The sequence below is a fragment of the Mauremys reevesii genome, linkage group 24, assembly GCF_016161935.1.
Source record: "Mauremys reevesii isolate NIE-2019 linkage group 24, ASM1616193v1, whole genome shotgun sequence".
Classification (NCBI taxonomy): domain Eukaryota; kingdom Metazoa; phylum Chordata; order Testudines; family Geoemydidae; genus Mauremys; species Mauremys reevesii.
This window is the reverse complement of record NC_052646.1, coordinates 1247790-1272035: the sequence shown is the minus strand read 5'-3', so window position 1 is coordinate 1272035 and position 24246 is coordinate 1247790. Positions and strand designations below refer to the sequence as shown.

The 24246-nt window shown below is 50.8% G+C and overlaps 2 protein-coding genes across 2 annotated transcripts in view; one reads left to right on the top strand and one right to left on the bottom strand.

Annotated features, from left to right (window-relative positions):
• Nucleotides 1-156: 156 nt before the first annotated feature.
• C24H1orf43 (chromosome 24 C1orf43 homolog) lies at nt 157-6233 on the bottom strand. Its single transcript, XM_039512098.1, has 7 exons — nt 6067-6233; nt 5239-5340; nt 4252-4369; nt 3402-3455; nt 2447-2613; nt 2203-2261; nt 157-1576 (listed from the first exon to the last, which is right to left on the bottom strand). Exons 1-7 carry the CDS (start codon nt 6133-6135, stop codon nt 1378-1380), a joined length of 768 nt encoding a protein of 255 aa, XP_039368032.1. The 5' UTR covers nt 6136-6233; the 3' UTR covers nt 157-1377.
• Nucleotides 6234-6313: 80 nt separating this feature from the next.
• Nucleotides 6314-24246, top strand: part of UBAP2L (ubiquitin associated protein 2 like) — a 43942-nt gene continuing 26009 nt past the window's right edge. The window contains 8 exon segments of the mRNA XM_039512097.1: nt 6314-6451; nt 13062-13191; nt 14263-14340; nt 15085-15195; nt 18208-18415; nt 18695-18790; nt 19532-19577; nt 19895-20004. Of these exon segments, the coding sequence (XP_039368031.1) occupies nt 13102-13191; nt 14263-14340; nt 15085-15195; nt 18208-18415; nt 18695-18790; nt 19532-19577; nt 19895-20004 (739 nt within the window). The 5' untranslated portion in view covers nt 6314-6451; nt 13062-13101.

The window sequence follows — 24246 nt, the reverse complement described above, 5'->3', positions numbered from 1 at the left end:
GAGGGGGCGCTGTGCAGAGCCCTTTGCGTTCCTGGCAAGGGGAGGAGCAGCTGCAGAGCAAGCAGGCAGGCAGCAGAGTCTTGGGGGCTCCCAGCTGTTCTTGGCCAGGTGATGCAGGAAGCTGCTCAGTGCAGGGACCTTTCTCGGAAGCCCCCACACCCACTCCCTGGAGAGCCCAGGAAACTGCACCAGCCCCCTCCGCCCTGGGATCAGACACTTCCCCCCACAGCGGCTGGGCCGAGGTGCAGGCTGTCCCGAGAGCAGCATGTGCAGTCCTAGAGCTGACGGGGGGATCAGAGCAGGGGCTCCCTGCCATCAAAGAGCAACGGTGCATGTCGGCCAGACGGGAACGTTCCTTTTATTAAACAGCAATTTAAAAAGAGAGAGAGAGCAGGCCTGGCTGCCGGGGGCATCTCCTCCAGCCCAGAGCTGGTGTCTGCCAAGCCCGGGTGACTGGCACGCAGCACACTCAGCTTGCAAGGGGACTGCCATCAGCCTGGGAGCTTTCACCAGAGGCTGTGCTGCTGCCCCTTCCCCAGGCGGCCTGCAGGAGTCCATGGTGAATGGCACGACGGGCTGGTGAGAGCAGGAGGGAACAGGGAAGGTTTTCGCCCAGCTGGGGCATGTGGAAGAGACAGTGAGCAGCATCCTCCTCACCCCCCAAGAGCAGGACACTGAGCCATTTACTGTGGGGGGGGGGTTTAACCAGGCTCAAGATCTCAACCCCCCCCAAGGTCTAAAGGGCAATTCAAGCACAACAGGCTGACAAGGAGTGGGCGGATGGAACCACAGGCCCTGCTTGCATCAGAGGGAACCAACACTCCCCCCCACCCCAGGCATTTACCCTTTGGAAATTTACCCAGCCAGTGGCTCCAGCAAGGAAGCTGAAAACCACCCCTGGCCTCAGCCCCCGAGCCATTGCTGGGAGTGATGGAGGGTCGGTGGAGTGAATGGAGCCAGCACAGTCAGTACAGGGAGGTGCAGGAGCACTGCCCTGGAGCAGTGTCTTTTATAAATACGCCGAAGCTACTCAAATGTTCTGTTCACAGGGCTAGGGGCTCCAGAGAGACACTAGCCACTAAAATGGGATTGCGCCTGGAATCTCTTCATAGCCAAACTACAAGGCCCATGCCAGCTGCTGGTCAGCTCCCTGTTCTGCAGCCAGTACAAAGCTTTGGAAAGGGGCCAGGTATCCCCAGCCATGATGTCGCTGTTAAATCCAATTCCATGCAGCAGAGAGTGACCCATGAGCCCAGTGACTTCCCGCCTTCCAGCTGCCGCCTGGACACGGACTGTTGCCAAACGCCCCTTGTGACTTGCCCCACCCAGCAAGGGGCTCTCAGTGGCAGGTCCCAGGAGCAGTGCTCCTGCCGCAGCTCACAGGGTGCTCTCCAGCGTGTTGTAGTTGTCCTTGAAGCTCTTCAGCTCCAGGAAGTGTTTGGCACGTTTGCTCTTCTGGCTGGAAGGCAGGTAGGTGACCTGGATGGTGGCTGGGTTGGAGACATCAGGCGAGAGCGTGAGGTCCTTCGCTGCCGACTGGTGCTGCCTCAGGCTGCTGCCTCCTCGCGCTTTGATACTGTGGAGAAAAAGGAGAGGTTACTGCATCCACCCGGAACAGACAGCAACCCTTCTGGAGCGAATGAGACAGCAAGAAGCCTAATGAGATGTGCCAGTCAGTTAAATCAATGGGTGCAGGCTCTCGGAAGGCAGGTCGGGGCAGGGTGTACTCGTTAACCTGTACAAGGGACAGCCTAGGTGTGGTCAAGGAAAACACCACAAGGAAACTGAACAACGGACAGGACCAGAAGCCATGCTGGCTGCCACAGGTTGCAGGCCCCAGGCCACTCCTGACCTGAGCCCTACAGACGTTGCTTTTCTGTCGGTTTGGTTGCTCTGACTCACAGCTCTGAGGCAAGGGCCTTAAGAACTAGGTCAAGTGGCTCCTTCCCTGACCCGATGCCTCAGGGAGACAGACTGCCTGCCTCCGGCAACCATGAAAGCACTAGGAACTCTGCTGGCTGGGGATGTTTTGGGGGCCTTCTTAAAGGGGACACTTTGTCAATTTGGTTTTGGCCTCTGCCTTCTCAGTTCCTGAACAGACACAGCCAGTTGCAGAATTTCGCCATCTACAACCCCCTTCAACGGATTGCCGTGCAGACCAAGGCCCGGACGTTAAACATCCCCATCGCCAGTTACACTTACATGTTCGCGAGCTCAGTCAGGGCACCCTGGTACTTCAGATATTCCATCTTCCCAAAGACCTGAACACAAACAGAATAGCGCCTTAGAGATCCTGGATTCCGGGCATGCATTGTCCTTGGTCCTGTTCGCAGCAGCGGGCAGAACAGAGGGGGATTGTGGGCAATGCTGTGAGGCAAAAGACCTGGCTCTGCGGTAATCCAGCCCCTTGGCAAAGACCAAAGAGAAGATCTGGGCTGACACTCACCCCTGTCCCATAGCGTGCAGTGTCATACCCATCCAGGAGGGTGTCAATCAAGGTTTTGCGGATGCCTCTGAATGGAGTGCTGGAATTTCTCAGCTCCAACAGGTAGGCATGGAAATTCTTTCCCATTAAGGACTGGGGGTGTCGGCCTTCTACATAAAATGGGATCTCTGAAAAAACAAAGCAACACATGATGCCAGCGATGGGCGGGTATGAGTGTGAGACACACTCCAGGGGCCTGGAAGAGAGCCTGTCCTCGTGAGTGACCCAAACCATCCAACAAACTCCTCCGGCTGCACCTCTGCCTTTCTGACGGAGGCACCATACAGCAGAGACCAGGTTCCTGCTGCAGGCAGAGAGACTGAAGCTAGGATGGTTCAACGAATCACTGCATCAAAAGGGAGCACAAGACAGACACTTTACAGCCTAAGTCTGCAGACGCCTTTACTAATTTGGGGAGTTTCTCAGAAAATCAAGCCCCAGTGTCTCAAACTGGACTCCCCCACCCCGACAGTGAGACACACAACCGTGTGGGATCCCTTTGGAAAGCCAGGCGGCGTAGTATTTGAAGAATGTCTTTTCCTGTGACACTGCAGATAATTTAGAAAGGAAAGACTCAGTGTAAATAACTTCCCATGGCTTCTGCTGTCTGTTACGTTCTGTATTTTACTCACCATGGACACTGACTAACCAGATCAAATTAGCTTCTACTTGACTTTATTTGTGTCGCATACTAGTTTTCATGTTCTAGCACAGAAGTTCTCAACCTTTCCCTCTAGCAGACATCTCTACCCCATCTAGAGAGGACCCCAATTCCTTAGCTGGGAACCCCTCCCACCTAGGGATATGGTGGCAGCCCCCAGGCTGAGAACCCTTGTGATAGCACAAGGCTTTTGGCCTAGGCTCCAGGGGCATGTCCCCAACTGGCCACGCTCCTCACCTACAGACTCTCCCTTACCAGAAGCTCTGATTGCATCCAGTGCCTTCATTCTGTACAAGTAGTTATAGCAACCTGGAAAAGACAACACACAAACTGGTCTGGAGAAAGAACACACATATACACACACACACAAGCTGGCACAAGTGGGGGCTGTGTGAACAGGAGATTATCCCTTTGGAGCCTTTCCCCCGCAATGAGGCTAGCCCCGTGCAAATCGCAGAATGACACTAATCCGATTATGCAGCACCAATGGTAACTGACAATCAGTCTCCTTTGTCTGGGGGTTTCTGCTCTGCTTGGTGAGAAAGGTAAAGCCTGGAGTGTCAGAGCAGAGGTGGCCCAGACAGCTATACACCATAGGCTGTGGCTGCCTTCCTGTGATATGGCAGAGGGGAACAACAGCTCCCTACACGCTAGTCCCCATTTTGAGCTGAATGGCTTCATTTCAGCCTGTGTGGTGGGAGCCTTGGTCCCCACAGGCTGCTTCTGTGTATTAAAGACAGGGACAGGGCCGCAATTGGCTTGATTTTAACCAAGTCAGAGTACGGGTTAGGGATCCTGCCAGGTTCTGATGTGACAGGCTGCTTGGTAACCACGAGCAGTTCAGCAATGGCACCACTTGTCCCACGGGGAAGGACTGGGCCCAGAACAACACTGCAGCAGGTCAGTTAATACTGTGGGAAGAGCCTGACAGGCTCAAAAGCTGGCAGTGTAACTTCAGCATTCCCAGGTTCTGAGCGCAGTCGTGGGGATGATGTTTGCACTGTGGAGGTTGGAAGGCTGAACAGGAAGCCCCTGGATCATCCTCCCCCTCCACCCAATATACTCATCAATAAGTTAGGGTGCATAGATTTAGAAGACACAGTACATTGGCTTCCTGGTGTCTCTAGCTGCAGGAGCCTGGCATCATCTTCAGCTAGCAGTCGGGGTTCATACTTAATGTCCTGTACCCTTGAGAGGCGAACATCAATTTCCTCTTTCAGGTCCTGTCCAGAAGAGAACAAGAGCATCTTACATTTATAGAGCACCCTCCTTCCCAAAGCACCCATGAATCCCAATAGACAGGGACCACTGCACCCAGCCCTGAGATGCAGCAATTACTTAACAATAGAGAGTAACACTCTGCAACCATTTAAACCAGGAAGTGAAGATTCCCATAGTCAAGGAGAATTCAGAGAGTCAGAGCACAGCTATCAGGCCTGGTGTCCACTTAGAAGTTAGATCAACATAGCTATGGCCCTCTGGGGTGTGAAAAATTCACACCTCAGAGCCGCACTAGCCCCAAGCGTAGGCACAGCTAGGTCAACTGAAAACTTTCATTGACCCAGCCAGCACAGGACAGGTGGAGTTCCTACTGCAACAGAGAAACCCCTTTGGTCACTGCAGGAAGATTCTGCGCTACAGCCCTACGGAGCCAGAACTGTGGTGCTGTAGCGCTCAGAGTGCAGACGTGGCCATCAGAGCTTTCCTTTAGCCAGGACACCACAGCTAATGTCCTGACTATTACAAAGTGCATCACAGAATCTTTAACGAGAGCACTGATTTTAAAACTCATCAGAAAGATGGTATCCTCCAGGAGCAGGGTATTCCCTAGCTCCAGGCTGGAGCAGCAGGTTCAGTAGTGAATCATGGGGAAAAGAAGGGCCAAGATCATTTCCTGCAGCACCTGGCTAGTCCCTAAAGGTCTCCCATCTAAGAACTGGCCCCATCTGGCCCTGTTTAGCTTGGGATATAGCTGCAGCATACAAAAATAGGAAGCATCAATAAACACAAAGCCTTATCTAAATAAGCAAATTGATCGCCCAAAGCATAACCTCCCCCTGCAGCCAATCGGAGGCAAACCCCCCAAACAGACCTTGGGGGCATGTTGTCCAACCGGCACATGGGGCCCCCGGCGGGACTTCATGGCGAAGCGCATTATCTGTCTTTTCACAAAGATGAACAGCAGCACAAACACCTAGTTAAGCGCAGCGAAAAGACAAGATGTTAGAACCCAGCAGAGCCAAAATACTGTTACCTCGGAGGCCAAAGCACTTGCCGAGCCGGCACTGGGGACCCGTCTCCCCGTCTGCAACGAGTCAAGCCTGGAGCTTCCAATACCGTGTTACCCCGCGCTGGCTTTGGCAGCTCCCGTAGGACAAGTCTCCAACAGCGGAGAAGCCCGGGGTGTGGGTGGGTTGATTTCACAGCAGCGGATGTGGTGCCCGAGCGTACAGCCCACAATGGCCATTTCAAAGGGGCTGCGTCCCCTGCGGGGGAGGGGCTGTTGGAGACATCTCACAACTCTCCCCACTGCGGGGCCTCCCAATCTCCCCCCCACCCCCGAGCTGGCAGGGACCCCGAGACGGGACCCCCCACTGCGGGGCCTCCCAATCCCCCCCCGGCAGGCCGGGCCCCCGAGACGGGACCCCCAATCCTCCCGGGCTGGCAGGGAGACAGGACTCCCAATCCCCCCCCGGGCTGGCAGGGACCCCGAGACGGGACCCCCCACTGCGGGGCCTCCCAATCCCCCCCCCGGCTGGCAGGGAGCCCCAGAGGCGGGACCCTCAATCCCCCCCCGGGCAGGGCGGGAAGTGCCCCAGGCCCGCAGGGCTCCTCCACGCTCGTTGTGGGGGCCCCGGGCAGGAGGCCGGGCAGCGGGGGCGGCGCGCGGGCTCCCCCTCGGGCCGGGCCGGGTCCTCACCAGGCTCCCGTAGGCCATCACCAGCACCACGTTGACCCCGGAGAGCCAGTTGCTGTTGGACGTCGCCATCCCCGGCCCGGCCCGGCCCGGGGCCCCGCAACAACATGGCGGCCGCTGAGGCCACAGTGCGCCCCCGTCACGTGACGCGGGCGGGCGGGAAGGAGAGGCGGGCTGGGCGCGCCGGCCAACCGCCAGAAACCACGTGACACGGGGAGGGCCAAGGAGAGGAGCGAGGCCGAGCCACGTGACAGGCGGGAGAGGCGAAAGAGGCGGCCGCCGGGGTCACGTGGCGGGGGCGGCCTGAGGCCGGCCTGGCCCCGCCCTCTCCCGGGTCACGTGATGGGGCGGGCGCCGCTGGGTAGTTGTCAGTGTGGTGGAGACTCAGGTAAAGTTGGCAACGCGGAGGCGGCGGCGGCCCCGGTAATTGCGCGCGGCCCCTTTAAATCCCGGCCCCGGCGGGGCCCCCGCCCTCAGCCGGGGGAGCGCGGCCGCGGCCGGCGCGGGGCCCCCGGCCAGGGGAGGCGGCCCCGGCCCCCCTCCCTGCCCGGAGCCGGGCGCCGTGCGGCGGGGGGTGTGTCTGGTCGGGTTCGCGGCCTGGTGGGCCCGGCCGAAGCCGGGGCTCGCGTAGTGGCGCGGCCGGGCCGGGGGGGTCGTGGGCTGGGGGGGGCGGGGAGTATGGGGGCGGGGAATGGCGGCAGCGGCCATGAGGGCGGAAGCGGCGCCGCGGCCGGGCTCCTGACCCCCTTCCCCGTCCTGCCGGCGCCGAGGGAGCTGCCGGCCCGGCCCGGCCCCAGCTGCCTCCGGGGCGGCCCGGCCTGGCCGCTGCCTGCCTTGACCTCCCCGCTGGATGGAGCTCCTGGCTGCGGCCCCCGCCCCGCACAATGGCCGGCCAGGCTGCTGCCCGGCCCGGCCCCGGCGCGGACGGAGCCTCCCTGGCCCCGGGCCGTGCACTCCCCTGGCCGCGCTTCTTGCACCTGGTCCTTGCCCGAGCGCCTCGCGCTGGTGGCAGCAGCGCCTCCCCCCACCCCAGGACGTGCAGCCCCGCTGCCTGGTCCCTTTCCCCTCTGGGGGCAGCCCTGCTGGCCTCCAGATCCTGCCGTGGGGTGAGCATATCCGTGCCCGATAGATCCACCCTCGTCACTGCTGTTGGCCCCAAGGGCGTGAAACCGTTCTGGTCCTGTGGGCGGCTCATCCCCATTGTCTGCTGCTGGCTCTGCCCTTCTCTCTCCCAAGCAGACTGAAGCCTGTGCTGGCCACTGGGCACTTCCATGCTGCTCCCTTCTCGAGTGCTCATGCCGTCCTTGTACAGTGCTCCTTTTCCCCAGGGGCTGTCCCGTGTCCTGCTGGTAGCTATAACAATGGTGGATTTATTTCAGTAGCGTTCCCTGTACCAGATTGTTTTAGAAAGGCACTTCTGACAGCTTGTAGCAGTTGTGCAAACACTTGTGTGTGGCACCCTTTGCTCAGGTGGGCTCTAAAGGGCTTTACTGACTGTATATGCAAACCATAACTATACACATCATAGTACCCAGCGCTAACACATCTCTGGCCTGTAAGAGGGTGAATTAAAGGAAATGATCCAGTTTTAGGCACTTCTGTAGTGCCGTGTATCTCATGCATTTATTACGTAACATGCCCTCTACAATCCAGCATAATCTTAGTTTAGGCAGAGCTCTAATTACCACTATGTTCACAGGGACCTGCAGCAACTTGGAATAAGAATATTTAGTATTTATAGCTGCTATAGCTCCTGAAGGATCATTCCATTTCATTGGCATCCATACCGGTTCAGAATCTCATGTTACAGCATATTTATGTAGTCTTTGAAACTGTCTATTCAGAGCTTCCCAGTAAAATAATGGCCGCTAATACTACATTAAGATTTCAATAGTGCTTTATCTCAAAGCACTTTGCAAAAATCTGTATTCTCTATACCCATGAATTATTTCATCCATAACTGAAATGTCCTTTCTTCTTTGCGAAATGTGGCATAATGCTTATAGAATATCCCTCTGTGCCAGGCTCTTTCCGGTGCACATGCTTCCCAGCAGTGCAGAATAATCATTTTAAATACTTTGCCCTTCTGTAGTCCTTTCATCTGAGACCTCAGAGCCTTTTGCAAATGTTAATTAAGCTTCATTCCCTTTTAACAGATAGGGAAACTGAGGCTAAGTCATGCTGTGACTTGCCTAAAGTCACCCCGGAAGTCTGGCAGAGCTGGGAATAGAACCCAGTCACCTGAATATGTTTTGTGCCCTGAACACTTCTTGCAATTGTGCATTTGACTGAGAGATCACTTCTCTACAAAATGCAACCGAGCCAGGATTTTTGATGGAACACACAGATTATTATAAATCTTACATTTGTCTCCCTTTTTCCTGAAGACCCCAAAATACCTACTAGCCTGCATAGACAGGAATCTCTTCTACCTGTGAAATGAAAAACAGTTGCAATTAAGTACGGAAAGTGAAGAGTGACTGCAGAGTAAATTATTAAAAACATTAAATTAAAATTATAGTAAATTAAATTGCAAACTGCTTGAGGTGTAGTGGTTGTGTCATAACATAGTTGAGGAGCCCTGTGGCTTTGTCTGATGCTATATAAATATAGTATTTCCCTTTTTGACATGTAATTCAGAAGTCAAACTGATTTGATAATGTTTGTCATTTCTCTAGTTCATTTCATTCTAGAATACTAGGGACACAATGGAAGGTAAATGGAATCACTATTTTATTTGTATAGCATCTGCCTTGAAGTACAAGATGCTTTACAATTTAAAAAGAAATATACAGGTGAAATGAGTGACCAAAATACCAGTTAGAAACTTCAGTTAGATCAGACTGTCACTGTTTCTGTGTGGTAGCGTTTCAGATGTCAGACTACTGAACTAATATTTTGCATTTTTAATAGTGCTTAATCCCTAAGGATTCCGAAGTGCTGCACAAACTAGAGTATGATCCTGAAGTGAATTCTTGGTAGGTGGAACCCTGGGCCTACACGGAGCCTCACTGAAGTCTGTGGGGCACTGCACAGAGCTCATTGCGGGGTTGGGATCAGAACAGATCCTTATATCAGTAGTTACTTGGTGAGCTTTATACATAGTGGTTTATTTAATTCACCATTGAAATGCTGCTGTGCCAGGATTGGATCATGGCAGCTGTTAAAACAGTGCCTAGTAACTGCATAAGGGTTTAGGACAAGAAAGTAATAGAACCATATCCTACTGAAATGGCAGATTAAGTTACTGCAGTATGAAACATGCAGTATTACTTCCCTCTGGGCTTGCAATTCTGATGCCAAATTAGTTTAATATGATAACGTGTTTGTCTGTGAAATACTTAGTACTGTAATAGATGTACCAGTGGGGAATAAAAGTAATGCTAGGGGAAGAATCGGGTATGGTGGGGTGGGGGGGAGTTTGCTAAATAGCCTGAGCTGGCTTTTCATTTTCTGATTTATATTAAAGTTTCTGCAGTGATTTAAGGAGGGGAAAAAAGTTTTTTCTTCACTGTGACTCTACCCCCAACTGTTCTTACTGAGGGATGAGCCCCGTAGCACAGGTTAGCATGCTTTGTGTTAGGCGGTGATACTGTTAGAGCCATACTGGCAAATGATCAGGCTTCTGTGTTAGTGACAGCAGTATACATTCAGGGGGAACCATCTGTCTGTATTGTCTGAAGGTGTTTCAGGTATTGGAAGGGAAGGTGGAACTTGGTGAGGCTAAATGTTATTCACAAAGTCTGAAAGTTAATTGTGCCCTGCACCCACTCTCATGGCCGGATCTTGCGCATGTAGTACATTTAATACAACAAGAAATGTCTGTAATGCTCAGCATTTCTGCAGCACATCACAAACACGAGTCCTCACAGCTACACTTTTAAGGTAGGTCCCCCCAAACTTCCCCCAAGCTACCTCATTATCTATCTTCAACCCCCCACCCCCATGCTCCCCTTTGCAGTGGTGCCTACAAAACACTTGGCAACGGTTAGGCTCCTGGTGCATTGAAACAGCAGCCTCCCATGCCAACCAATATTGTCTCATTGTTTCCTGGTGCTCCCCCTCTGTGTGTATCCATCTCTTGTCTTATACTTGGATTTTAAGGTGCTTGGGGCAGAGATTATCTTCTTGTTCTGTTTTTGTATAGTGTGCAGCAGAGTTGGTCCCGGTCCATGACTAGGTCTCCTAAGTGCTGAGGTAATGCAAATAACAACAACAAAGGCAGGTGATTGTTACCCTCATGTTACAGACCGGAAAAGCGAGGCAGAGGCTGTGATTTGGCAGAGGGTATCAGTCTGAGCTAGAACTCAGGAGTGCTGAGGTGATTTGTGTGTCAAACATTATTTGGCAATAAAATTTTTGCAGACTTGCCAAACAGGTAATAGATTTTATTTCTGAAGGAACTGAGCAAGATCTGGAAGTTTCAAAAAGTTCTGAAAAATCAGTATTATTTAGGAGTCTGTATGTTTAAATAGCTGCAAGATGTGATATCCCAAGGAAGTGGACGACTTGACCTTTTGTAGGAAGTTGCAGGAAAGAGTCAGGTGAATTCAGGTGAACAACAGAAGCTGGTACAGGCCATCTCTCAGTGGAGCGGCAGAATAGTATTGCAGGTTTACAAACACAGTGCAAAACTAACTTTAGGGGCCTCTGCTTTGTGCTCCAAAGGAAAGATCTAGCTGCACTGTGTCTGGTCACTGTCTTTGAAGATTTAGATTTCCCATCCCTTAGCACTGCCTCATGCTGAGAGGCTTTTCACTCGCTCCCACCCTCCTATAGTACATTGGTTCCCACTTGAGGGGACACAATTGATCTCGATAAAGAAAGTTTCAGACAAGATACTGATCACTTGTTTCTCTTGCTGAGGTTTCCTAGCTAAAAATCTGTCTATGGGTATTATTTGTTCCTTCTTAGATTAGGGAAGTCCCACATGCTGCTAGTGAAGGGCCTGTCGCTCCAGAGGCAGAGTTGATAGCCTTATTACCCCAGTGGTAAAGTATTAAGTGCAAAGTTACTTGGTTCAGAGGCTGGTAAATAACTGAAATCCTGCTTGGTGCTTTTGAATATACCTGGCATTCCTTGTTCTTTGGAGCCGTTTTGCTATGGTGAGATTGCACAAGGTGTTACTGTCACTGCTGGACTTTCCTTGCATTGGGGGTGTAGAGATTTGCAATTTAATTTGGGTGTGATCTGTTCCCTGTGCTGAACTATGTCTGGACAGGAAGTCCTGAAATTATTGTATAGCATTGCTGAGAGCGTCTTGCTAGTTGCTGTGCCCTACATTGGTCATGGGCGAAGTGATTGAATCCTGCGTAGAATTTTTGAAGGGTTTTGGAATCCCTCAGATGATATTTATAGCACTTTTCTTTCCGGAGTGTGTTGGATTATAGATGAAAAATTAATATTCCTAGAACAAGGTCACAGCCCAAATAAGCTGGGTTTGTGTTTGAAGATGAGAGCTCTGTTTATTTCAAACAAACCAACCAACCAACCAAGCCCACAAACCCGTTTAATGTTTTCATAGATTGTAGGGCTGGAAGGGACCTTGAGAGGTCATCGAGTCCAGTCCTCTGCCCTCATGGCAGGACCAAAGATGATCTAGACCATCCCGGATAGACATTTATCTAACCTACCCTTAAATATCTCCAGAGATGCAGATTCCGCAACCTCCCTAGGCAATTTATTCCAGTGTTTAACCACCCTGACAGTTAGGAACTTTTTCGTAATGTCCAACCTAAACCTCCCTTACTGCAGTTTAAGCCCATTGCTTCTTGGTCTATCCTTAGAGGCTAAGGTGAACAAGTTTTCTCCCTCCTCCTTATGACACCCTTTTAGATACCTGAAAACTGCGATCATGTCCCCTCTCAGTCTTCTCTTTTCCAAACTAAACAAGCCCAGTTCTGTCAGCCTCCTTCGTAGGTCATGTTCTCTAGACCTTTAATCATTCTTGTTGCTCTTCTCTGGACCCTCTCCAATTTCTCCACATCCTTCTTAAAATGCAGTGCCCAGAACTGGACACAATACTCCAGCTGAGGCCTAACCAGCGCAGAGTAGATCGGAAGAATGACTTCTCGTGTCTTGCTTACAACACACCTATTAATGCATCCCAGAATCCTGTTTGCTTTTTTTGCAACAGCATCACACTGTTGACTGATATTTCGCTTGTGTTCCACTTCAACCCCTAGATCCCTTTCTGCCGTACTCCTTCCTAGACAGTCTCTTCCCATTCTGTATGTGTGAAACTGATTGTTCCTTCCTAAGTGGAGCACTTTGCATTCGTCTTTATTAAACTTCATCCTGTTTACCTCAGACCATTTCTCCAATTTGTCCAGATCATTTTGAGTTATGACCCTGTCCTCCAAAGCAGTTGCAATCCCTCCCAGGTTGGTATCATCTTGGAAACATCTTGACTTGGGGAGTCGCTTCCCCACCTTTCTCTGGAATGAGAGGTGAACGTGTGAGAGCAGAAGATGAAAGCAGTGAGAAGAGAGATTCAACTGATGGTCTTGGGGCTTTGAGCTGTTTGTTTTGTGCACTTACCCTGATGGACACTTTATAACACTGAGGTGCTCCAAGCCATGTAGATGGAAGGATCGGTGTTGACGAATGCGAACTTATATTCCTCAGCCTCTTGCGTTTGAGCTGCGGAATGTTAAAGGCTGCCTCCTACCAGGGAGAAAAGTATTTCTGCTCCTAAGACTGTCACGTAGATTTGGGGGACAGGAGGGGATGGGAGGCAATCTCCCTGAGCTGTTCCCGCAGAGAGATCTCAGCATGGGTGCAGTGTTGTACCTTTCAGATATTACATGTCAGGGCTTCAGTAAATAGGAAAAGGTGGGTGGCCTTCTGGTTTTACATCTCTGGAGATGGAGTTGGGGTATAAACTTTACTTTGGCGTCCCACCCACTCAGTACCCAGAGTCTCGGTGCTGCCTTTTGTTTTCAGTTTCTAATAGTCTGTTCTCTCATCTCCTCCCCTCCCCAACCTCCCCCCCGCAGAGTTCTACCTTGTAAATACTGTTATTTGTATATACTGTAAATGATGACATCGGTGGGCACTAACCGAGCCCGGGGGAACTGGGAGCAGACACAGACACAGAGCCAGACACAGCACAAGCAGCGGCCACAGGTAAGGGAGTGTCCATGGAAACCAGTTGACTTTGAGGTGGAGACCTGGCACCTTCAGCTGCTCCAAGCAGTTGACTAATAACTGGGCTTGGCCTAACACAGGGGTTCTCAACCTTCTTCTTTCAGAGCCTCCCCCCAATAAAAACTCCAGGCCCTAGCAAGGATGGGGGGCACTCAGGGCTCCTGGCTTCAGTGACCGGATATATTGGGGAGGGGGGGGCTTGAGGCTTTAGCCTTGTGGGACTTGAGGCTTCAGCCGTGGGGGGAGGGGGCTCCATACTCTGGACATCAGCCATGGGACAGCCGTGGGGTTGAGGGGCTTGGGGCTATGGGTGGGGATTCGGCTCTGGGGGGGCCCTCACGGCTTCTTCCTCGTGCGGGCACTGGGGCTTGGGGCTTTAGACCCGGGCGGAGTGCTGGCGCTCCGGGCTTCAGCTCCGCTGGGGTGCCATGGCTCGGGGCTCCCTGCACTTCTGCTCCTGGTTTCAGCCCTTTGCCTCAGGCACAGGTCCCTATGGCCCCCTAAAACCAGCTTGCAGACCCCCAGAGGGATGTGGACGCTGTCTGAGAGCCATTAGCTTAACATACCTCCTAGAACAGCTTCCTCTGTTCTGAAATGCGCTGTGGTTAGAGGCAGGTGGACAGGCTAACCAGGGGCTCTCTGACAGTGCGATCACTGCTTCAGAGTGTCCAAGTGAGAGCCTGAGCTGGAACCTCTCTGCATTTTCCAGACTGCTCTCTATCGCTGAAGGTAAACCCAGCTGGCTGATGTGCCACTTGCAGAGTTTGCTTTGAGGTTCTTGTTCCTTCCTGTACTGAGGGATCTGTCCTGGGAAGCTAGTTCATTGTGAGATTGTTGGCTCACAGAGGTTCAATGGCATTTTGTTCTCCTCCAGACCTCGCCACCTGCTTCTCTTTCATCTTTATCTCCACTTTGAGACCTCCCGCCTGTGTGCCCCTCTTCCCCCGATTCCTTACTGGTGTTCTGAAGGAAGCTGTAAGTGCTTAGAAGAGAGTTAGTTTGAAATGCACAGTTCTAACCCTCCTCCGTTATCATCCACAATCTCTCTAGGCCACTGCAGAACAGATTCGACTTGCACAGATGATTTCGGACCACAACGATGCTGACTTTGAGGAGAAGGTGAAACAAGTGAGTGGGGAGAACTCAGGGTTGAGCAGTGTCTCGAGCTAGAGTGGAAGTTGGCAGCTCTGTTTCCAGGAGCTGAAGTGCCAGCTGTGTTGAACCTGAGGCTGAGAAAAGCAATGGCAATTCTGAAATAAGCTAGAACAGGCCAGTGATGGAGGGCTGGGGGGAAGCAGGTCAAAAGGGCAGCTAACTTCGATACTTTTGCCAGGCCAGGAGGTCTGCCCTTCATTGTCATCTTGTTCCTTCTGTTAAGAGAGTTCTCCGCAGTGGGGCAGACCCAAGGAGAGCTGCCCTTGGGACAATAAGCTGCCTCGGTCAGAGGAGGCAGATACCAAAGCTTTTGTGTCCCACATGTGAGCTCATGAGGTTGAGCCATCAGCCCTTCAGTTCTCTCTGCAGCACTATTGCCCTTTTCTTGTGAGGGCCTTTGGCCAACACCTGGAGTTACTTTGGGCTTTGCAAGGCTCTGCCTCCACGTTGACTGGTGAGAGGTGACTTTAGGACTTCTGAGACATGGGGGCACCCTCACTCCTGCTTCTCTGGGCCCCCCAGTGTATGTTCTGGGCCACACAGTTAAACTAAGGGACAGCAAGGAGACATCCACGCCTGGACACTTCTTGGTAGCTCTTCTCTTCTGCAATTACAGGTTTTCTCTCCTCTCAAACCCAAGGCATTTCTTAGCTCTAAGGAGGTGTCAGTCCTCTCTGGGTTTGGAATGAGCTGATTGTGTCCTCTTCCTCCCCACAGCTGATTGATATCACGGGCAAGAACCAAGATGAGTGTGTGATTGCGCTGCACGACTGTAACGGGGATGTCAACAGAGCCATCAACGTGCTGCTGGAGGGGAATCCGGACACGGTAGGACAGGCTCCTTCAGCTTCGATTAGCAGAAAGGTGGTTGTGTGAAGCCTGGTTGGAGCTAGTGATCTCCAGGTGATACAGCTAAGTGCGCCTGCAGAGCACACGGGACGGGATAGTTTGGAAAGTGCCAGTCAGGAGGCCCTGACAGTTAAGAGTGCAGGGCACCTGTAGTGGGAGGCCATGCCCTGGCTTGTTTAACGGCCTTTCCTGTTTGTGCATTGGGGAACAGATCAAGGTGCAGTCATCTGACAGCCTCAAAGGAAGCAAGCGAGGAACCTAGTGTAAACCTCTGTTTCCTTCTGTGTCTCCGGAACTTTAACATCTTTGGCCCTGGGTTTTTACCTTGATCTTGGTGCAATCCCGTGTCTCTCAGCTGAGGCGTTCGCCATTGCATGGGCTGTCCCTGCTGTAGCATGCTAGGGTCTGGCGCTGCTAGGTGCAGTGTGTCTGCTAGTTAGACTTGAGCGCCAGGGTTCATGTGAGTGCCCATGTTCTCTCCTACTTAGCTACCCCTCAGCATGAGCCTCTCAGTAGGCATCTGCCCAAAGGAAGCCTCCCACCTAGCGCCAGGGAGTGTCCGTCACCTCTGTGTAAAGGAGCCCAAACATAGTTTCATCAGTTGTAACAGAATCAATCAGTGAATAATGTCAAAGGCCCTGCCAAACTGCAGCTGAAGGTCAGCGCTTGCCTATCTGGGTACAGTGAGGTACTGTTGGTATTGGAAGGCTGATCTCAGCCAGGTTCCCGAGCTCTGCTGGGTTTGAAACTCTCACTTTAGTGTGTGGTGCATTAGCTGGGTTTCTTTCAGTTAAAAGTAAAAAGAGGATGTTCTGATTACTGAACTGTATGTCCCTGCCATCTGTATTCTGCATAACATCTCTCCTCCCAATTGGTGGACTCACACATGCTTTGGCATCTACTGAGTTCTGTACTGTCCGTGTGGTGGATGCTTCCATCTCGTCACGGAGCCATGTAGGTTTAAGGACCAGCCCTTTCTGCCCAGAAGCCTGCAAGAACTGGCTGTCGGTTAGCTGTAAACTCATTTTAAACGTAACAGGAGTACATCTAACCTAGGCAAATCTTAGCTGTGGTTCTGTGCTTCACCCAGAATCACTTCCAGGGCTTCTTCCAATAAAACTGACGTGCCATTACAACCTTAGCAGTTTAATTTCTTAAATGAATGAGTTGCTCGTGAAAATAATGTTGTGAGTTATATCAAATGTGAAGGTATGCCCTGTTTCCTTTACATGGCAGCTGAGGCACTCAGCAGTGTGAGATGCCAGACACAATCACTGCAGTAGCTTTGCAAAGGCAGGACCAGCGTTGGCAGGGTAAAACCTTCTCCGTGCCAGCCACTTCTTTAGTCTGCAGTGCCATAGGGGGCTTGCAGGTTGCCACCTGCAGCGATCTGAGCAGAGTCTTCATCTGCTCTGAAACTGGTGAAGGCTTTCTGAGCCTCTCCTGGTCTGAGTTCAACTTCTGCTGAACAACTCAGTGAAAAGATGTTTGTTAGGATGATGTGCCATTGATAATGAGTGTCTCAAAGATGCCCTAACGCTAGTGAGTGCTGGCTCACTTGCTTAATGGAGTAGTATTGGAACAAGCCATACTCCAGAGGGTAGAAGAGCAGACAGGATATTAGTTCTGAGTTTGATTGTTCTTATAGTTGTGCTGTACAAAGTAAATACTATCCTGACTTCCTTCTGAGTCAGTTGCCTGTGAAGAGAGAGAGGAGACTCTGGTTTGAGGCTAGTGTGTGCCTAAAAGCTTTTTTGCCACTCTCTCTGTGTTGCCATCCACGGCCAGCTGTTCATTAGTCAGCAAGTCATGTTTTCAGGTGTGTGTCAGTGACTTGTGACTCAGTGTTAATTGTGCTAACAGCATATAGCATTGGTTCAAAATGAATGTGGAACCATTTCATACTGGCATGAAATAAAAACTGCCTTGGGTGATTGGGATGAGGTGGTGACGTGTTATTTAATTAAACTCAGAATGACTTGAGCATTCCTGTTTGGGGGGTTTTTGGTGTCTCCCACAATACTCTCCTCCCTGGAACCAGGCAGGTGTGTAGAGATGCCTCTGTGGTGGGAACAGCAGGTACCCTGGGATTTTTTTTGTAATTTCCAGAGTTAACATATTATGTGGACAGATACTGGGGCCCCAAGCAAGTGACACCTTTTTGGGTTGTCTTGCCAAAAAACTCAGGCAGTTCCTTCCTGCCTTTACAGCCGAAACGTTACTTTCAAATGACTGAGCTAGCGTAATGTTTGTCGAGCAGTCCTTTAACTGGGTCTTCTCTGGGTTGAGTGACCTAGTGCAGATCTGTGCCCGAGATCCCTAGGTAATGAGCTGAGTGATCACTGGAACTTTTAAAAAGTTTCTGTGGATGTTGTGAAATCACTTCACTTGCCTTAAATGAGGGCAAGTGAGAACCCTGTCTGGGGGGCTGTAGCCTGAGGGGTCTCAGGCAGCAGAGAAAAGTCAAATTGGCCAACATGTGGAGTGACTTAAAAGAGATGATGGTTCTTTCTTCAGTTCCTGGGGCCGAGCTGTTTGGGTTATAAGAGCAAGCACAGCTCAAATCATCGATTGGCCTCTGAGATGGGCTAAACCAAAACAGCACCCCCCAGCCCTGTACAACTGCCTGCAAGTCAGCAGGGGAGGGGCCTGTCTTGTCCATGCTGGGTCTGTTCGAAGGGCAAACTTGAGCCCTTCAGGGTTCAGTCGAACATCACTTAAAATGAAGGAATGCAAACTGAGGAGCAAGCATTCCTGGGTGGGTGGGTGGGTGACTGAGCGAAAGCTGCCAGGAGCCTGTCAGCTCAGACAGTGGAGAGGAAGTCGGCAGTGGCTGTGATGTGACGCTTTGGATAAGTGCCTATCTTGCTTTATTGGCACAGCTTTCTGTCCTCTCTCATTATATTCTCCCCAGGATGTTAAATTATGCATGTAGCCTGCATCCAGTGTTGCTCAAATGATTAACTTCTTTCCCCCTCTGCTAAACTTCAGCATTCCTGGGAAATGGTTGGGAAGAAGAAAGGAGTCTCGGGGCAGAAGGACAGTGGGCAGACAGAACCCAGTGAAGAAGGCAAAGAGAACCGGGACAGGGATCGGGATTACAGCCGGCGACGTGGCGGGCCACCAAGACGAGGCCGAGGCACCAGCCGTGGAAGAGAGTGTATGAGCCTGCCCTTTAATAGCAACTATAACTATCATGGTACATGGCAGGCACTTACAGCGTTGTGCTGACGTTCGTGTTAAAGCTTATAAGTCTAGAAAAATAACTACAAACCCATCCTCTTGTATGTGTGCAGGGTCCCTGGGCGATGGATTCACGCCATAGCTGCCAAACGGCACTCAGGAGCAAACCATGGTGCCATAGCATCTATTGCTCTGTCTGTTTCCCATGCCACCCCCACCGTGTGCTTTAGGGTTTCCTGTCCTGAGTCCAGAATAATGATGGCAGTTGTCCTAGTGTCATCTCTGTGTCTTTCAGTTCGGGGCCAGGAGAATGGACTGGATGGTGGTAAGAGTGGAGGCTCCTCTGGAAGAGGCACAGAGAGAGGGAGACGGGGCCGCGGACGAGGCAGAGGTACACAAAGGGGATTGTGTGCCGGGGTGGTGGATCTGATGTAGCTATTTCCCATTGACTTCAAAAAGCTCTTCTGTAGAGAGGTCTTGAGGGGCTGAATAGAAGTCCCGGGCAGTAAATATTTTTCATCTCTAGTGTTAATGCTTAGCACCTACATATTGCTTTGCACCTGGTAAGCACAGTAGAGCCATTAGCTAGTTCTCATACCCTAGCCGGAGGCTTAGTTAAATATTACCCCATTTTACAGGTGGGGGGAACTAAGACAAAGGTGGCTATTGTATGAGTTCAGGGAAAGCATTCGATAGCAGGAGAATCTAAGTGCTGGTACTTCTGGGCAGCTTTGCTGCCTCTCTGTGAGCAGCACTCATTCATTCTCATTGCTGAGAGTCTAAAAATAAATCTTTCCATGAAACAACCTGAGCCGTTTGGTAGTTGCTGATGAGGCCATGTCCTATAGATTTGGAGTCTGGCCTCTCATATTTGTGCCTTGTGACTGATGGGGAGCTAATCTGTGGCTGGAATCATTTATCCCTAATTACACCTCTAACGTGTAATTCGCATGCATGTAAAAGGAGCAGTCTGAAACCTTAGCAATGCAGGAAGATGCTGGGAAGGTAAGTGTTTAACACTATGCAGCATTTCAGATGCCCAGTGTATGACAATGTCCAGCAACACACAGCACAGCTGTGAGCCCTGCTGTTTGATGGCAGGACTACAGTGATGCATGTTTGTATCTTACAGGTGGCTCTGGAAGGCGGGGGGGAAGATTTTCTGCCCAGGGAATGGGGTAAGTTTTTATTGGATACAAAACAAGAGAAGCGAGATCATTTGTGAGTTTGTCTCTGCACGGGGGTGGGCAGGGGACAGCATAAATCTAACTGGTGGGTTCTGTCGTTCCTTGCTGGTTTGTGTACCTGTCCCATTGCAGCAGCTGTAGCGTACTGAGGTGCATTTGGGATGGCTAAGGCCGTAGTAGGTTTGTCTTACAAAGTGGACGGGGTCTGCTAGGAATCGTTTAGCTATGTCCCGGTTTCAGTGTGATTGATTTTCATTCACAGCAGTTAGGAGGAAATCTAAACTTGCTCCCCCAAATCTGTGTTCCAGAACTTTCAACCCAGCTGATTATGCAGAGCCAGCTGGCACGGAGGAGAACTATGGGAATAGCAACAACACATGGAACAGTACTGGTAGCTTTGAGCCCGACGATGGGACAAGTAAGTGACCTCCCTGCTTCCGTCCCATTACTGCCTGCTGGTTAGAGCAAAAATTGGTTGCTTGCAAGTCCCCTTCAGTCACGTGGATAAAATAGCAAGGGACTGGATTGTGGATTCAGGGCAGGAATTCAGTCACCTGCTTTCCTTATGCCCAATGCTGTTCTTGTTGCAAGTGTCCGGTGTGTGTTCATTGGGTTTCCTGGTAAGTTTTACTGTCCAACACTGTGAGGTTATCAGTGGAAGTGTGACAGCTGCACAGTCAGATCTAGTATGTGCGCTAGAAGCACCTGAGTCGTGCAGTGCCCTGCCCTGCTATGAGCTGGTGAAGGTGCTGACCAAGGGCACTGGCACACTTGCCTCTGACTGCTTCCTGGCATAGGGGCTGTGTTCTGGCACACCTCTCAGCACGGAGGACATTGTGTAAACAGCAATAAGGCTGACCAATGGCAGCTTTTTATTCTCCTTCCAAAATACCAGCTGAAGTCCTGTTATTTGTTAGTTTCCATTGAGTACGTCCTGTCTGAGTAAGGAAGTGGTTAATATCGTAACTATGCCGTAGTTACGGTAATCTAGCAAATGCATTTTTCTGTCTCACTTTCAAAGCTGTTGGTCATTAGAATGGATTATTGCACCTTCACAGTGTGCAGCTCTGATTTTGTTCTCTTTTGAAGACAGGGAATAGCCTTTTCAAAAAAAATCACTCTTTTGGTCACAGCTTTTTAGCAGATTGAAACTCCTACCAATGGGTCTGAGACAGTGTAGCCAGTTAATCTGGACTGCCAGAGGGCTGGGTAAGAATCCGTACCTCTGGGGCAAGGGGATGTCTGTGTTTACACTGCGTAGGATAAAAGAATGGATAGAAATGCACCACTTCTACTTACTGCAAGTTCATACCTTTCTTTTCCAAGTAGATTTTCACTGTGTGTACACCCAAACCAGTGTTCTTAGGAAGGGTAAATCTAAACAGAGTCTGTAGTTACTGGGTGGGGAGAGACCATTGCTTCACTCCACATAGAAGGATCCAGGTTTGCTTCTGTGCTATAATGTGTCCACAGTGTAATTTCATGATTAGTTGTGTACAAACATGTCATGCATGATCATTTTATGTTTCCATTTTAGCAGCCTTGAGCATCTCTCTTTAATTTTAGCAATATCCACAGGTACAATGTGACTGGTGTACGTGGGGGCAATGAAACTTGTTCTCAAGCCAAAATTTCACTGGTTGTTTTTCTTTTTCTTTTCTTTTTTGTTTCAGGACTTGATTTCATTGGGGGTGAGGGCTCAAATTATCCCCGAAAATTTGACACTGCTCCTGGTATGATACATCCAGGTGCACTAACTGCCCCGGATACCTTTACTTTATAGCTTATTTTAAAAACTGAAATATCTGTGGATATGTCATTCTTATGAATATTTGATGTTTGTTCTGATTGTGCTTTTACTAATGCTGACACCTTAAATGTCAATCAGGAGCGATTCTGTCTAAAGGCACAGGGGTGATGTAAAATCCAGGTTCAGCCACTGCTTGTCTGCACCCTCAGCACCACCAGGTCTATGGTCCTGACAGCATCCCACCCAGTACAAGGAAGTGCTAGGCAGCTCAGGCTCCCATCTCTCTCACTCAAATGCCAGAAGTTCGGACTTGGCACGTGCCCCTGAGTCCCAGGCTCAGTGATTCCAGCGCTCTGCTCCCTGGCCTCCAGAACAAGTTTCTGTGGAGGGTCCAGAATGCTGCTGCAGGTGTAATTAGACCGCTAGGCTATCTCAGCACATCCCTCCCTCTTACAACTGCTCCTTGGTAAGCAATGCCTTGATTAGTCGCTGCTCTGGCATGCCACCGCTCCTCCTTCCTGTACACAGATGTGCCCAAGGCTCCTGGATTTCTGAGATTCCCTGCACACTTGATGCCTCAGAGATTTAGGGCCTTGTCACTTTGCTTCCTGCCTTTGGAATATTTCACTATTATGCACTTTAAGACCTGAAGGGCCCATTAGATCATCAGTTCTGAGCTCCTGTATCACACAGGCCGGAGAATTTCACAGTCATCCCCGCATTGAGCCCACTAGGTTGCTTGACTAAAGCAGATCTTCCAGAAAAGCAGCCAGTCTCAATCTGAAGACTTCAAGGGATGGAGAATCCTCCCCTTTACCATGAAACGTGAAGAATAAAGGGGGAAAGTTTGGCCATTTAAGTCAAAGCCTGTTTTCCTGGATAAGGATCCTGTGAGTGTTCGGGTGCAGGTTTTCCATTACCTGCTTCTCCTCCCAGTTTCCCCCCCCCCCCCCCCCATATTTAGCCTGCATGTCCCTTTCGTCTGCAGTTTCCTGTTCCTTTATGGCCGGTTTGTAGCTCTGAGCTGAGACCTCCAGCAGTGGGTAGCACACAAGCTGTTAGTGTGAAACCAGCTGCTGGAGTTCGGCCATTCAGTGTCGCACCCCTTTGTGTGTGCATCTGGATTTACATTCCAGGACATGGAGCTTCTCGAGCCCAGTCGCTCTTCTCTGAATTAGGTCAGTGAGTATCCAGTTAGTGACTTGTCACCTGCAGGCCTCCTGGTCAGTTACGGGAGCAGCAGACTCCGATGTTAATGTTGGAGAGAAGTCAGAAAAGAAAAGAAATGGGGTCACCGAGGAGTCCCTCTCTTCAAGCTCATGGCGAGTACAACAGGGCACCAGGCTGTCCAGAGGGAATGGCTAGCTGCTGTTGCAGGAGCAGGCTTTGTGTCTGGGAAGTCACCTGAACCACTGTCCGGTACTAGCTGACTCAATTGCTGCACCTCTGCTGCCTTGAAAATGGATAATATTCCTCGCAGCCAACTCCTTCCCTAAGAGAGAGGAGCAACAGCCCTGGAAGAGACTCTTTCACCAGGCGGGAGAGGGCAGGGCAGGGCAGGCAATCTCCTGCCTTTCTGAATAGGACACTGTCTTGAGTGTCAGCGTGCTGGATCCGTTGGAGATGATCTCGCTTGGCCAGGAGCTCAGCGGGATGTTTGGTGTATTTTCAGCAAGGTAGATATACAGTGTGTTGGTTAGGAAACCATCCATTTCCTTTCTGGAGAGCATCTTGGATAGAAAGCAGCTCTTTGCATACACTTCTCCTTCCCTCTCCAGGCACAAGAAATCTCGGACAGGGCTGGACTGGGTATGTGACACCTGTGAAGCAGCCTGGTAGGGGAGAAGTTTTGGCGTGTAGGGAAGGCCTTTCTCATGGGTCTGGAAGCTGAAGAGTTTAGCTCAGCCTTCCCTGCCCCTCTGCTCTTCCTCTTATTCCCAAAACTGGACTGAGAGAGGGAAATTAAAATGGAGCCCAGGGCCACGTCTCTCAGCACAGACTCTGTTTCTTGCTTTCTGCCAATCGCAGTTGGATTGAGGCACCTCCCCTCTGCTTGGGTAGGGAGACGGGCTGTCGTGCCTGACGGCCTGGAAAGGAGCCTTCACACTGCTGCTGAGGGAGCAAAAAAGTAGCTGAGAAATGGGGAAAGCTGGCTTTAACTCTTCCCCACCCCCCAGAAGGGTCGCACGTCCCCTTCTCCGCCTGGGTTCTACCATCTGGGGTTCGGGGTTGGGTTCTCTGAGTGTGGGGTGCCTGGAGGCTGCAAGGACCCGAGGGGTTAAACTGTATTAGTGTTTTGATCCTTAATAGAATAAAATATTTAGAGGTTTGAATAGGCTCAGTTTGCCAGGCAAAATAAACAATAGGCTCTGCTAGTAATTTGCTTCTTTGGTGCTCTCAAGCAGCTGCATCTCTGGAACTGGGAGACTTTTCAAATCTTGGCCTGACAATGATAGACTATATGGAAATTCCCCTCCCCCTTCCTGCCAAATCTGGGAGGGGTCTGACTAGCCTCTAAGAACCAGAGATCAAAATGTTCCACTCTTACAAGTTCTGAAAGCTCGTCAGCTGATTAAGGTGTTGTCCTGGGCAGAACTTGTCCTATTCTTGTAAATGTCTATAGAATTAACCCTGTTGGCTGTGTGGCTTTTTTATAGTCTGGTTTATATGGGTGAAAATGACCTGCCGAAAAGTGGCAGCCTGCTTTTGTGCCCTGATTTTTCTGATGTGAAATGCTCCCCCTCTCCTCCCACCCCAGGACCTAAAATTAAGTGTGTGTGTTGGGAGTGGGACGGGGGACAAGGGACTTGGAACTGGCTTGTAGGGGATGCAGTCAGGTTAAAAACAAATTAAAAAAAAAAAGTAAATTTCTCTATCTTTATAAATGAAACCTTGGAGCATTGAAACCGA

Excerpts from the sequence above, each read along its gene's own strand:
- C24H1orf43 (XM_039512098.1), bottom strand. The coding sequence starts at position 6,135 with ATGGCGACGTCCAACAGCAACTGGCTCTCCGGGGTCAACGTGGTGCTG. Across the intron at positions 4,370-5,238 it reads TTGGACAACATGCCCCCAAG|GACCTGAAAGAGGAAATTGA; the intron begins GTCTGTTTGGGG and ends TCTTCTGGACAG. Across the intron at positions 2,614-3,401 it reads GGATGCAATCAGAGCTTCTG|AGATCCCATTTTATGTAGAA; the intron begins GTAAGGGAGAGT and ends TTGTTTTTTCAG.